Source organism: Ceratotherium simum, chromosome 1 (genome assembly GCF_057802395.1).
Source record: "Ceratotherium simum simum isolate JZ-2026a chromosome 1, ASM5780239v1, whole genome shotgun sequence".
Taxonomy (NCBI): domain Eukaryota; kingdom Metazoa; phylum Chordata; class Mammalia; order Perissodactyla; family Rhinocerotidae; genus Ceratotherium; species Ceratotherium simum.
In genome coordinates this window covers 64,875,751-64,891,789 of record NC_141900.1, presented here as the reverse complement: position 1 = coordinate 64,891,789, position 16,039 = coordinate 64,875,751, and the positions used below count along the sequence as shown (strand labels likewise).

Here is a 16,039-nt window from a genome sequence, read left to right as displayed (position 1 = left end):
CTTTCACTCGTCTTTACCTACATTTTTATGTGATAGGGAATCGTGTACATTGTGACACAGACTACCAACTAGTCAGAGGCAGATATTTTTTAAAAAACACAGAGCCAGGGCCGGCCCCGTGGCTTAGCGGTTAAGTGCGTGCACTCCACTGCTGGCGGCCCGGGTTCGGATCCCGGGCGCACATGTGCACCGATGCACCGCTTCTCCAGCCATGCTGAGGCTGTGTCCCACATACAGCAACTAGAAGGATGTGCAGCTATGACATACAACTATCTACTGGGGCTTTGGGGGAGGGGGAAATAAATAAAATCTTTAAAAAAAAAAAAAAAAAAAAAAAAAAAAAAAAAAAAACACAGAGCCACTTGACTTAGCCACTTTTAAGCCAGAAAATAACTTTTTTAAATTAATGAAATTATAGCAAAGCCAAGCCAGTCCCTTGAGAGGCTGGTGAACAAAAAAGCTTAGAGAACAGGGAATTGGGGTACAGACTCCATCACTGGCTCGCCTCTCTTGCCTCTGTACATATAGATTGAAGTGGGCACAGCACCCAACCTGAGCCCAACCTGATTCCACATAGGGTGGGGACACGTCTGGCCATGTGTGGAGGGCTGGTGTGGGGTGAGCAAGGCTATTTACAAGAGTGCTAAGGAACCTTCTGGGAAAGCCAATCATCCTAAAGGAGTGCCCACAGGGGAGGCCCAAGCATCAAAGGGTAGCAGGACTTTGAAAGCTGTGGAGTGTCTATCAGTTGGGTCATTCTCCCAGGGTGAAGGAGCTGGGTAAAACCTAGGAGGCATTGCATGTAAAACTCTGTGAGACATGGGCCGGCCCTGTGGCTTAGCGGTTAAGTGCGCGTGCTCCGCTCCTGGCGGCCCGGGTTCAGATCCCAGGCATGCACCGACGCACCACTTCTCTGGCCATGCTGAGGCCGCGTCCCACATACATCAACTAGAAAGATGTGCAACTATGACATACAACTATCTACTGGGGCTTTGGGGAAAAAAAAGGAGGAGGACTGGCAATAGATGTTAGCTCAGAGCCAGTTTTCCTCAGCAAAAAAGAGGAGGATTAGCATGGATGTTAGCTCAGGGCTGATCTTCCTCAAAAAAAAAAAAAAAAAAAAAACTCTGTGAGACATGAGAGCAGAAGACAACACAGCTCTGTGGCTTATATAACCCAGGGTCACACTGTGGAGGATATGATTGAAGCTTCCCCTGGCACAGAATACAACAGCCTGAGCACGACCTCAGACTGGCCCAGAGAAGAAGCAGAAGAGGGCATTAGACCACCCAGGCTGGACACCAAAGGCAGACACCAAAGAAAGGAGATAATAGATTTAGATACTTAAAATTCAAAAACTTCTACTACAAACAAAAAAGAAACAAAATTAAAAGACAAGTGAAAAATCAAGAACAATGCATAGATCATACATGATCAAGCCAAGATTAATATCACTTTTACATTAAAGGCTATTATAAATCAATGAGGAGATAATTATCATCGCCATCAACCCCTCCAAAAAACAAAAGAAGAACATGAACAGTTAATCCACCAAAGGAGAAATACAAATGGCAAATAAGTATATTTTTTAAATATGCAACCACACTAGAAATCAAAGAAATGTAGCTATCTTGGACAAAAAGCCTTCAGTTTTAAAACGTATTTTATTGTAGTCTTACCAATTATCTGTACATATGGATGTGTATTTGGGCTTTTGGAATCAGCCTGGATTAAAATCCCAGTTCTGCTACACACTAACTGTGGGATATTGGATAAATTATTTAGCCTCTATAAACCTCAGTACTCTCATTTGTAAAATAGAGATAACAACAGTACCTACATCACAGTATTGTCATGAGGAGTGAACAAAATCGTGCATATAAAGTGCTAAAAACTGTGCTTAGCACATAGTAAGAATTTCATAAATGTTTTCTATTTTATTAGTACCTATTCCAATATACTGAGCAACAATGAGACCATCCGGCTAATCAGAAACCTGGACCATCTTACTTCTTCCAGCTTTGTGAGTTAGTCCAAGATTATGTATACACACACACACACATTCATTAAAGAAATAATGAACAATTGTTATTAAAGACTGAAATACTAGTGCCAGAATAATGAGAAAAGTTAACAATTATTTGAGTATTGATTTTTAAAAAGCTACTTAAAAGTATAACATAATCTTTGGCTCCACTATTTTTCTGTTTAGTAGAAACACTTTATGTGTTTTTAAATTATGAGGCCAAAATCAGGAGTAAATGACAACTTAAATTCAGGAAATCCTATAATAAAAGGTACTTTTAAGTCATGAATCAAATTATTTTATCATTTTTATAACTTATATTTTAAATTTGATAATGTTGAAAAGGTTAATTAGTAACTTCTTTCCTTTCGGCAGCTAGTAAAATGTGAAAGATAATAAATTGGATATATTTTTAAATATTTATGTGTATGATGCACGAATGTAGAGTTCTGTATTAAAGTGACTCATATGAAAAATAAGATTATTTGGTCAAGTAATTGTGCTTAAGATAAGTAATAGGCTTAAGATACTGATAATGATGTCCAGGAAAACATTTTACATATATATTTCTCAACATGAAAACTCAATATAACATGTAATTGTAGCAACAAAAGTCACCTTAAACTCCCAAGCCAGAGATAGGAAGCCTTTTGAATTTTGTTGGTAGTCACTCTCTCACAGAAGAGAGCAATCACGGATGACATAAATAAAAGGAAAACAACAGGGACAACATAAATAAAATAAATGGACGAGGGATTTGAAAAGAGATAGAAACCATTGCACTCGTGCACATTTAAAGTAAACTTTACAAATTAAGGAATATGATTCAGTTTTATATCATGGAAATAAAGGGAGAGAATCAAAAGGTGAAGGGAAAGAATGGGGGGAATAGGTGAAGAGAAAGATTCATCAAGGCAGATGAACATAGAAACACAAGACAGAGAAAGAAACTGAGTTAAGGAAAGGCAGTTAGAAGGACACATACAAATAGGACATGAGTCAAAAAAGGCAGAAAAAGAAAGGAGAATAGAGATAAGCACACAGACACACGCACAGTACAAAACATATTCATGGAAACAAAATATCCAAAAAAAAAAAAAACATAACAGAAACACACTTTTAAGAAGTAATACACCTCTCTTGTAACCTTTCTTGAATGAAGCTGTTAAAGATGATCAGAAGTGCTGTGTTTTTGCAGCTACAGGCATACACAGAGCCATGACATCTTTTATTGTCCCCCGTGGGCTGGGTGAAATTAACGTAATGGTTGACTCTGGCCCAAAGGCTAGAAGTTGTCCACACGCTTGCTCGACAGTTAAAAATATTACTTCTGCTGCTGCCTCGCCTAAAAAAGGATGCTAGAAATAGTAAATAATGCATCTTCTGCAGTTTTTTGACACTTCACGTACAAAAAACCATGAACCCATTTTCCCATTTGTACTGTCTGAGGGGCATTCCAAAACTGGCACAGACATATTTTTGTGTAAATAAATCAGTCTTGGGGCCGGCCCGGTGGAGCAAGCAGTTAAGTGTGCGCGCTCCGCTGCGGCGGCCCAGGGTTCACCAGTTCGGATCCCGGGCGCACACCGACACACCGCTTGTCAAGCCATGCTGTAACGGCGTCCCATATAAAGTGGAGGAAGATGGGCACAGATGTTAGCCCAGGGCCAGTCTTCCTCAGCAAAAAAAAGAAGAGGATTGGCAGATGTTAGCACAGGGCTGATCTTCCTCACAAATAAATAAATAAATAAATAGATAGATAGATAAATCAGTCTTGCAGCTGTAATTTTAACTCAAAGTGGCAAAATCTCTTTTATTTCTTGCATATAAAAACCTTAAATTTTAATTGTAATAAAGTGTGTATCCTAAATGGATTAAAGACTTGAATGTAAGACCTGAAACTGTGAAACTTCTAGAAGAAAACATAGGCAGTACGCTCTTCGACATCGGTCTTAGCAACATCTTTTCAAACACCACGTCTGACCGGGCAAGAGAAACAATAGAAAAAATAAACAAGTGGGACTCCATCAAACTAAAAAGCTTCTGCACAGCAAAGGAAACCATCAACAAAACAAAAAGACAACCTAACAATTGGGAGAAGATATTTGCAAACCATACATCTGATAAGGGCTTAATCTCCAAAATATATAAAGAACTCATGCATCTCAACAACAAAAAAACTACCAACCCAATTAAAAAATGGGCAAAAGACCTGAACAGACATTTCTCCAAAGAAGATATACAGATGGCCAACAGACACATGAAAAGATGTTCAAAATCACTAACTATCAGGGAAATGCAAATCAAAACTACAATGAGATATCACCTCACGCCCGTCAGAATGGCTATAATTAACAAGACAGGAAACAACATGTGTTGGAGAGGATGTGGAGAGAAGGGAACTCTCATACACTGCTGGTGGGAGTGCAAACTGGTGCAGCCACTATGGAAAACAGTATGGAGATTCCTCAAAAAATCAAGGATAGAACTACCATATGATCCAGCCATTCCGCTGTTGGGTATTTATCCAAAGAACTTGAAAACACCAATTTGTAAAGGTACATGCACCCCTGTGTTCATTGCAGCGTTATTCACAATAGCCAAGACTTGGAAGCAACCTAAGTGTCCATCAAGGGACGAATGGATAAAGAAACTGTGGTATATATACACAATGGAATACTACTCAGCCATAAGAAACGATGAAATCCAGCCATTTGTGACAACATGGATGGACATTGAGGGTATAATGCAAAGTGAAATAAGTCAGAGGGAGAAGGTCAAATACCGTATGATTTCCTTCATTAAGTAGTAGATAATAACAACAATAAACAAACACATAGGGACAGAGATTGGATTGGTGGTTACCAGAGGGGAAGGGGGGAGGGAGGAGGGTGAAAAGGATAATTTGGTACATGTGTGTGGTGATGGGTTGTAATTAGTATTTTGGTGGTGAACATGATGTAATCTATGCAGAAATAGAAGTACAATGATGTACACCTGAAATTTTTACAATGTCATAAACCAATGTTACTGCAATAAACAAACAAACAAAAAAAAAGTGTGTATCCTTTTATAACCTGGATTTTTAAAAGGTATCATCCATTGGGGTAATGAAAAAAGGACGTTAATATACTAGCTTCCTTGAAAATATTTTACATTTTCATGTAATACTAGAAAACATACCTTCTTCCACTTTTAGCATAACAGAGTAAATCATACGAAAGTTCTGTAGTTTCTTTTATTTATAAAACAATCACATTCAAGTGTTACCATGGAGTAGCAAAGTTTTCATTTCCTTTCAATTTCTTTCCTTTGAAGAAATAATGTAGACAAATCACATATATAACCCTCTGATTATAAATCAAACCCAAGATATTGTTTGACAATAAGATGCTTTATTAAACTTGATACATTTACTATATAAGAATTCTGTGAAAAAAATGGGGTATCAAATTACTTTGGATCCGGGTCTCTGCAATATAAAGTCTGCCCCAAAATGATGTCATCTTACTGTATCCTGTGGCTGCAAGCATACAGATGATCAAAAAGCAGCAACATTCTTTCCTGGTAAGACAAGTTTCAACTGACTTGCCCACGTGGTATTATAAGTGCTCCTAGTTAAATAAGAAGTCCTCATCCCCATCTCTACGTAGTGTCATCTCCAAGCAGGTGAGCCAGATGAAGCACCTGGGCCAGCCCTACATCTGTGCTTGGCATGAGGTCCACACAGGATCAGCCTTGGGAAGCCATCTTCCCCTCAACCAGACAACTCTACTTCAACTATTCCGAGACTCCTTGGAGGGGTGAAACTTCTGGAAGAAAGAAAGAAAGCGAGAGAGAGAGAAATAGTGAAAGGAATACACAAATGATCATATTCAGCTGCACCAATGCCAAAGGGAAAGATGAAGACTCTTACCAGGCACAGGTGTCTCCACAATGAGGTGCTTGTGGTTGGTAAACAGTTCAGTGGAGTCTTGTTCTACGGATCTTTCCTCTAGGTCTGATTCTGGGATCGTAGTACAGCTACCTAGATGAAAAATACAAACAATATTTTAAGCAAAGTATAGGAAAACCTGCCTTTCCACACAACAACCAGAGCTTAAGAACATACCAGTTATAAAGATAATAAATGATGTGACAACAATCTTCAGGAGTGGACCAAAAAGAATAATCTTAAATGTCTCTCTTTGTTAAAAATACTGGGAAAGAATTATTGTCCCCAAAGACATATTATACTGATGATCACTTAACGACAGCAGCAACCATGTTGTCTTTAAATTTATGCTTTTTAAAGTCAGAAAGGACAAAACCTATAGCATATGTGATATCCATACTACAATGGCGCCTCAGCAGGAATTTCCTTTAATACCAGAGCATCAGAAACTATAAAAGAAACAAAGCACATCAACCACGAGGGAAAGAAACTTTCCTTGAGCAAAGAAGGAGGCTGCTTCTGAGATGGTGACTGAGGTGGTATTTCTCTGGAATTTGATTCTATCCCTGAATCTCAACACCTTACAACACAAACACAAACACTTCATAATTCAACAGCAAAACCATGAACTGCATTGTGGAAGCTTTCAATTCCAAGTCAATTACAAGGTTACTTAAGGATAAGCTGGCATCACTATGCTTTTGAAAACTGGGTGCAAGCAATTTGATTTTATCCACCAAAATCTTGTATGGGAAACTCAAAATCATGTGAGAACTTCCTGACTACATCTACCACTTGATTTGATTAATTTGCCATCATTCCCTGGAAATGTACTAACATGCTGTATACTGTACATATTTTTTTCCAAAGCCATTCTTCTTGTTAACGAAGTGTGATTTTTACTTCTTTTTCTGAGGCTTCTCACACACTGAGTCCAAAGCCTCCATAAGCAAGTTTACGCACAAGGGGGCTTATGAAGAGAAAGGGTATCAGCAGCACTGATTTGTAAACCACATCATTCAAACGAGAGGGAAGAGGTAAGATTCCAGGTCTAAAGGAAAATACACCTTACATTCATCCCTCTGAATCAACTCTGAAAAAGAAATTGATGCCGAGGGAAACTCGAGAGAAGCATTTCCACACTCATAAAATAAGAATTAGAGGTAGCCTCAGAGGTTCCCCAAACAGGAAATGTTAGAATTATCCATCAATGCAATGGAACTCGCCTAGCTACATCTAAAAATGGCGAGGGCCCTATCCAGGAGAACCAGGCTTATTTTTAATCTCTTTCCAAAGCCTGTAGATTATGGTAACAGTAATTATCATCATTAAGTACTTTCTAAGTGCAAGAAGCTCTGCTATGTTATCTCATTTAGTTCCTACAAACCACACCATGAAATAGATATTATTATTCTCATTTTACAGATAAGAAAACTGAGGTCTCATAACAACATTCAATAACTCGCCAAGGTGACACAGGAGACAGAACTCACACCCAAGATTGACCACTCCTAAAACCCATGTTATCTAACCACTTACTCTATGGCTCCCAGTTGCAGCATTAGCCAAAGAGATACTGCAGCTGCAGGTCTTGGGTGTCAGCAGGTTTTAGCTCCCCTGGTGATCCACTGAGTGTGGCTGCTGGGAGCACTGCTTAGAGTACTGCGAGGCCAGGGGCAGCTCCGAGGTGCTTTGGAGAAGCCCAAGAAATAGCACCCTTCTTCTCCTCCTGGACGCTCATCCAGTTGAGAAAAAAGGAACATGGTATGTGGGGATGGGGGAGAGACATTTCTCAGTCAGCAGCATCTGCCACGTGCGGAGAGCGGCAGGTCTCCACTTAGCGTCCACATTTTATGCTAGCTGACTCAATACTGAGACAACACAGAAGGATGAAGACTTAAAAAGCATTTCCTATTTCTTCAATCACATGGGCACAAAAGGAGAAGTCAGTTGCTGTAGACTATCAACAGCTTATGTAATTTCCTCTCTTCTCCTTGGCACAAAATTTTTGCCTTATTCTAAGTAGAAGGAGATGACAAATCTCTCAAATCCCACTGCAGGGCTGACCAGTCACTTGCCCTGGGAATCTCACCCACCTTCCTTTGGATGCCTCCATGCAGCCTGACTCACCAACCATAGGCCCAGAGTTTCTGCCACTTCCAGCTTGGAAGGAACAATAGGATGTGGGATCTGGCATCCCGACCAATGGGAAATGGGAGAAGGGAAGGAGCTGGGCGGAGAATTCCCTTTCTGCCTCTCTTCCTGGATCGACTCTGGATTATTATTTCTTTTTTGCCAACCTCCAGAAGATGCTGTGCACTGAGTGGATACACCTGCTGGGTCTCTTCATGGCTCTCTGAGAGATGGGAATGAACTACTTTGCATTACTTCACGTATTTCCTTGACTAACTTCCCTTTTTCCTCATCTTCCCTTCCCCGAGTTTGCCAAATAAACTGCCGTCACTTTAATCCTTGCCTCACGTTCTGTTTTCTTGCAAAAATCATTGGTACTGGAAGTAGTTCTAAAGAGGAGGCCTTCAATATGGAATTTTGAAGTTAGAATGCCCACCTGTCTATAAGAAATAGGGGCTCCATGGCTGGGGGTAAACAGGATGGAAATAACTCCTGTTATGCAACTACTTGAGCTTTTACCCATGGTTAACTGGGATGAAGTGCATGTAGAGGTCAAGACTGGGAGATCAAGTAGCTGTGGCTAGAAACATTTATAATTATAAGGATTCCAGAGTAGGGTGGTGGCTTCTGATGACTAGATACCTCATAAAAAGAGAATGGCAACTTCAGTGCAGTTAATAGACAACAGAAGGCAAATCCGGAAAGCCAGAAGGTCTCTTTGGCCTTGCTAGTTTAAGTGAGGTCATCAGAACAGTAGCATGGGATATCACCAGCGAGCTTGTTAGAAATGCAGACTCTCAGGACCCACCCCACAGCTACTGAATTAGAATCTGCTAAGAAGGACAGATGAGTATATCTGATGAGAGTTTTTGCTAGGATAAAAACATTTGTTTGTTAAAAATTTAAGAGTAAGCAGTAAAAGGAGAGAAATAAAATAGACTTCAAAACTAACAGAGACCCTCCAAAGCCCATCCCTGGAAGTGGAGCCTGGGTTCCACAGATGCCAAATGAAGTACCCTTGGCTTAGAGCCTGTCCCATCAAAGGAGAAGGGGAAGAAAAACCATAGCTGGACAAAATCATCCAAACACACATTGCATGTGTGACACATTATGAGTCAAGAGGCAAAAACAAGCAAGAGCCAGAGACTTCCTGACCTGGAAATCATACTGCTGTGGACCTACTGTGTGCTGGGCACTCAGCTATGAATTCTCAATACATTGGCTCACTCAATCCTCAAACAACCCTGTAAGGAAGCGTTCATTGGCCCCATTTTACAACTGTAAAGGTATTGATATTAATTTGTGTTTTTTTCTTCTGTTGTCCCTCCTGCATTCCCTCTTCCCCCAAAGTTCCCCTGGGCCATTTTGAGCTTCCTCACCTCAGAAATTTGTAATGGGGCAAAATCAAAAATAGCCTGAAAATACTTTACTTTCTAGCCTTAGTTTTCCATAGCCTGAGCTCACTGAAGATATGGAACTGAGTGTCCTGGAGAAAGCTTTCCTCTAGTCATAACTCAGAGGGGTGGGTAAAGCTCAGAGGGAGAGAGACGGCTGAGGCCTGGGCTAGACCACCCCAAGGTAACAAGGCATCAAGGGACAGAGGTATGGGACACAAGGAGGGCTGGGCACCAGGAACCCCAACCTCAGCAAGGACTCCTTCGCCCACCAGGCCTCCGCTGTGGGCTTAGGCAATAAGGTTGTTGGCAGTACTGTGTCCTCATTGTCTGAGCTCCATATGAGATGGGAGCACTGGGGTGGAGGGAGATTGGGGGAGTAATAATAATTGAGACTAAATTTCCTCCCTTCTTGGAACTCTCATACACTGCTGGTGGGAGTGCAAACTGGTGCAGCCACTATGGAAAACAGTATGGAGATTCCTCAAAAAATCAAGGATAGAACTACCATATGATCCAGCTATTCCGCTGTTGGGTATTTATCCAAAGAACTTGAAAACACCAATTTGTAAAGGTACATGCACCCCTGTGTTCATTGCAGCGTTATTCACAATAGCCAAGACTTGGAAGCAACCTAAGTGTCCATCAAGGGACGAATGGATAAAGAAACTGTGGTATATATACACAATGGAATACTACTCAGCCATAAGAAACGATGAAATCCAGCCATTTGTGACAACATGGATGGACATTGAGGGTACAATGCAAAGTGAAATAAGTCAGAGGGAGAAGGTCAAATACCGTATGATTTCCTTCATTAAGTAGTAGATAATAACAACAATAAACAAACACATAGGGACAGAGATTGGATTGGTGGTTACCAGAGGGGAAGGGGGGAGGGAGGAGGGTGAAAGGGATAATTCGGCACATGTGTGTGGTGATGGGTTGTAATTAGTATTTTGGTGGTGAACATGATGTAATCTATGCAGAAATAGAAGTACAATGATGTACACCTGAAATTTTTACAATGTCATAAACCAATGTTACTGCAGTAAACAAAGAATTAAAATAAATAAATAAATAAATAAATTTCCTCCCTTCTTTCTATAAAGAAAATAAAAATTTTGACTTTTTTTTTATATCTCTGACTTGACTTTGCAAGACTGTGTCAGGCCTGCTCAATTTATTAAATGTGAACTGAGAGATTACATCATTTGCCACAGGCCACACAGCAAATCTGTATGAGCTGCAGCCCAGCTCTCCGCACTGCAGCACCGCTGCTCAGAAAGACCAGCTTTTAAAATTTCCAATATATCTAAACCAATACTTTTGTAAAATAGAATTAAAGGAATTACTAGAAAAATGAAAAGAACAATATAACAACCCTCATCTTTTAGTATTAGATTCAATCATTATAAAAGTATTCTGTTAATTGCTGCAAGTTTCTAAACACTCTCAATTTCAGGTACAAAAAGTTTGCAGACAGATGGCCAGTCTTCTGGCCACACTTTGAGTAGCACTGACTTCAAGGTATGGTCTACCTTAATTAATATGATACATAGAATTAGAGTTAAAAAATAATAATTCAGCAAACTCCTAGTTCAAATAGCCAATAAACTCATTTTGGCAACAACACGGGCTTCTCACAACTTATATATCTCCCTTCTGCTCCAATATCTGGCTGCCAGCTCCCTCACTGCATAGCGTCCAGGACAGTCTCCCTCTCCCCATCAACATAGGATGTCCAGGTTCCCCCTTGCCTGCTGCTGCTACAATTATAGAGATCCATTTCTATTTCTGTGGTCTCTTATAAAGAGGAGTTTCATTAAAGGAATCTGGGATCCGGAGTCAGAACTCTGGGTGCATTTTCACAAGGGAACAATGCTACAAGTGGTAGCTTTATTATAGAGTCCCATTACAATTAAATGATTGCTTAAAAGATTTTTCTGGACTAATGCGGAAAACTAACCCCTGTACATGAAACCTTAAAACACAAAGTACGTAGTATGAATTACGAACAATCAGCATAGAAGCATTTGGAACAAGACAGTTTATAAACTGGAGACTATAACAGTGATGTTTAAGAGGATGTTTTTGAGGTACTCTACTATGCTGCCTGTTCCTCTTAATTGTTATCGAATTACGTACATGCCCATTTGTGTTAACTAAACCTGGCTGTAAAAATTTGTTTTTTTGCAAACTAGTAACACATTAATATATATACCAATCATCATGCAGACAGAAAATTATTTAAGTAGAAAATCTTACCTAAAATTCTGAACAAATAGGAGTTCACCCTGTATTTATAAAGATAATACAACTCTGGGATTTGTTAAAAGGATTCCAAGCTATCCTCAGACTTGTTTCTATATTAAAAGCAAATTATAAAATGGTTGAACTTCCTCATCACCAGGTGGAACATATTTTATCAACAAAGGAATTACAGTAAGGAATTTCTACTCACTGTCAGAAAAACAACAATAAAAAAGAGCTCAGGTCCTCTCTGCTGGTTGCTACTGTGGCGTTAACTATAATAGTTATAGAGTTCAAAGGTCAAGATAGGAGGCTAGAGAAACAAATGTGATTGTCATCTAGAATACTAGAGATCAAAATCAGAATGCAAGGTAAGCAGTGGTATGCTGGTAAATGTGTAACCAGCCGGCATACAAGGAAAAAAAAGTAAAGCCCTAATCTATAGCATTTGCCCATTTCTGTGGTACAAATACTCCCACCGTGGCCAATTTCAAGCCGCCAACGTGCCATCACCAAATGTGAAGCTTGGCAGAGATGTGCAGGAGCACGTTGTCAGCACTTTCACCATACAGATTCTGTAGACATAAACAACCTCAAACGCATAGATAATAGTAAAACATGGTAAAATAATTAGTGAAGTGTTTCGAAGTGTATTATCTTTGTTCTTAATACAATTTATTTGGTTATAAGTTTACATAATTTAATTTTTAATAATGGCTGTATTTAACAACTGGCTCACAGAATTCCTAAAAATTCAACAATTGGCTCTCATGAACTAGTGCAAACCAGCTCCAGCACTGAAGGTGGACATGGTACAGGGCGTTTAACGTGATGTTTTGAAGCCTAGATTCAAACAGTAGCTCAGCATTTACGAGCCAAGTTACCCTCTCGAGCGAGTTATTTCACTTCAATGATCCTCAGTTTCCTTATCTAGAAAACAGAGACTATGGTAGCCCCAGTTCATAAGGGAGAAATTGATGAGTATGTACAAATGCCTGGCACACTGAAAATCTGACTATTTATTTTCAGGTCAAAGTTAGGAACACTAAAAGAATAAATAGACCAAGAGAAAAGTCCCTAAAGGTGGGAGTCTGAAGAGGCAGGGTTCATACAAGCTGATACACCTCTGGGGCCAAAGACACAGCTCTGCAGCAACAAAGGAAGCGCCCAGAAACCTGACACACGTGGCCACTTCTGAAGCTGACTACTCTATGTTACTCACGCACTATCTGATATCTTTCCTGCTACGTCTAATATTTGAGTTCTAATATTTGATTCTACCCCCAGGTGAATCCTGGTGGCTCAGCTAACCTGCCTCACTATCTACCTTGTAACTCAAATAGCATAAACCAGGGGTTGGCCAGATAGTAAATATTTTTTAAGCTCTGAAGCCCATCTGGTCTCTAGCGCGATTACTCAATTTTGCCGTCCTCGTGCAAAAGCAGCCATAGACAATATGTAAAGATGAATGAGCATTGGTTGTGTTCCAATAAAACTTTATTTACTAAAACAGGCAGTGGGCCAGATTTGGCTCATGGGCTGTAAGTAGTTTGCCAATCCTCTGGCCTCATCCAAGGCTCACAGAAAGCTACTCTTCACACAGTATCCTAATTCTAAAGGTTCCTAGAGGCATTTAACACTGCCAGATCATCTTATAGTATTACTACAATAATAATAACTTGAAGAAGAAAAAGAAGTAGTAGTAGTAGTTAATTGTTGTTGTTTAAAAGTATATTGTTTGCCCTATTGTTACAAATGCTCTTTTTGTTTGGGCAGTGATAAACTTTTCTTTTTTTTTTTTTTGCTGAGGAAGAGTTGCCCTAAGCTAATGTCTGTTGCCAATCTTCCTCTATTATGTATGTGAGCCACTGCTACAGCATGGTCACTGAATGAGTGGTATAGGTCCACGTCCGGGAACTGAACCCGGGCTGCTGAAGCAGAGCGTGCCGAACTTAACCACTAGGCCACTGGGGCTGGCCCAATAAACTTTTTTTTTTAAATAGACATTATTTTTTAGAACAGTTTTAGATATAAAGAAAAATTTAGCAGATAGTACAGTGACTTCCCATACATCCTCTGCACAGTTTCCCGAATTGTTAACATTGTGCCTTAGTGGGGTAATTTTGTTAGTATCGATGAACCAATACTGATACATTATTATTAACTAAAGTCCATAGTCTATTCAAATTTCCTTAGTTTTTACCTAACATCTTTCTTCTGTCTCAGGACCCCATCTAGAACACCATGTGACATTAGTTGTCATGTCTCCTTTGGCTCTTCTTGGTTGTGACAGTCTCTCAGCTCTCCTTGTTTTTGATGGCCTTGACAGTTTCGAAGAGTATTGGTCAGGCATATTGCAGGTGCTCTTATACTGCAATTTGTCTGATGTTTTTCTCATGATTAGACTGGAGTAAAATTTTTAAGAAAGTTTCTTTTCATAAATTCTTAGGGTTTCCGTTATTTTAGGATTGTCTCCAGATGTTTATCTTTTCCTCTATCTAAAGTGAAAGCCGAGTGGGCAGTGAATGGAGAGGCCACTGAAGGGAAGGAGGCCAAGAGCAAGGTGCGACTTAGACTGTGAAGTTCACAGTAGTGGCCCCGGCTGGATCTAGCTCTAGGACCCTGGGCAAGTTATCAGTTGCCCCATCTGTAAAAAGAGCGTCATAATGAGGCCTATTGTGAGGATTACATGACACCATGTACACCTAGCACAGTGCTTAGCACACAGTACATTTTGTCATTTCTGTCTTCTATTAATTTTCCTAGCATAGATGCACTTTCTGCACCATTTCTGTGGAATCAAAGAACTTTAGCTTTTAGTTCAACCACCTTCATTTAGTAGATCTCAAAGCACAGGCTCAGAGAGGGTAGCTGATACCCCTAACGTCCCAGACCTAGTTGCTGGTTCTCCTGCTTCCTAAACCATTAGAGCTTCCTCAAGAACACCTCTTTTTCGAGAAAGATATCAGTGGATTTGCTTGCAATTTGGCTGTCCTAACTAGTACTTCCTTTCAATGATACAGAAAATCCAGAAAGTTGGCAAGCTGTTCTTTGGGTATATTTTATGACTTTGCTGATTTATTTTCTTGCAACAGTAACCTTTGCAATCAACTGGGTATATGGGTGGGAATGTTCCATTCCTTCAGGGAGGAGAAAATCTTTTCTTCTTTTTCCTTCATATATTTAAGAGGAATCACTTGGAGAGTCACAAATGACCGCAGACTCTGCTCTGACTTCTCAGCCAAAGAATCTTCCGTTCACGTGGCCTGAACTGCCACTAAGAATTAAAAACAGCAGAAACCTCAAAAATATACACCAGTGACATTTTTCTTTTAATCAAGATTTACTTGATGGATAAAGTGTTTTTTGAGGTTAACATTCAGATTCCATTTCAAAGGTTTGTAATTCATGTGAAGTGTGGGGAATGGGTGCTTTGAAAAGGATATTTTACTATCTTAAATATAAAGAGCTTCCCTAAGTGACTATGAGTAGTTAAAAAATTCTCTGTAAATATATTAATTTAGAAATGTTTTACTGTTTATCCTTCCTCTCTCTCTCTCTGTCCCTTTCTCTGTCTCTCTCTATATATGTGTGTGCAGACACACACACACACACACACACACACACACACACAGGCAAATAAACATGTATAGGAGTTCTCCTGATAATTCTCCTCTACTGTGTTCATTTATTTAGTTTTTAAAATATATTCTTTCTAGCCCAAGGAGAATGTAAGCTATAGAAAGCCAAGCATCCTACTTTATGTTCCTGTAGCAATTTGAACTGAGTATTTAGAAACTTTTTGGCAACAGGGAAGAAGGGAAGGAAGGGGAGTGGGAAGAAGAGAGAAGGAGACAGAGGATGAAAAGGAAAGGGGGAGGGAAAGGATGAATCATCAACATATCCTATTTTTCTATTTTACATAGAAGTGTATACACCTCTGTGTAAGATATTTGGGGTGACTTACTGAAGATGTAGATGATAAAACATTAAAGTATAAAAAATACATTAGCAGTTAGAAAAATGTAATGCAGAATGGGAGGTATAGCAAGGCAGAACTGTGGATAACACACAGGTAAGGACACACCAGCACGACGGTGGGGACAAAAAGCAAAAAGCTCCGGAGGAAAAGTAGGGCTGCATTTCCCCCGATCTCTCTTCTTCCAAACTGGACTTCAGATTAAAGGGCCTAGTCCATCCTGTACTTGGACGTAACATTTCCTTAAAAGCATACTATAATTGGTAAAACTATGCTTGGAATTTTTGTGACTAATGACGTGTATACGTGTGTGTGTGTCT

At 39.7% G+C, this 16,039-nt stretch overlaps 1 protein-coding gene across 4 annotated transcripts in view; it reads right to left on the bottom strand.

Moving 5' to 3' along the window:
- Positions 1-5,233: 5,233 nt before the first annotated feature.
- The window catches only part of BBS9 (Bardet-Biedl syndrome 9), a 444,049-nt gene continuing 433,243 nt past the window's right edge, over positions 5,234-16,039 (bottom strand). For all 4 annotated transcript variants that reach the window (XM_087429458.1, XM_087429462.1, XM_004418838.3 and 1 more), the window contains 2 exons: positions 5,943-6,053; positions 5,234-5,838 (listed from right to left, as the gene is read on the bottom strand). In XM_087429458.1, coding sequence (XP_087285584.1) covers positions 5,807-5,838; positions 5,943-6,053 — 143 coding nt within the window. In that variant the 3' untranslated portion in view covers positions 5,234-5,806. The remainder of the gene's footprint in view (positions 5,839-5,942; positions 6,054-16,039) is intronic.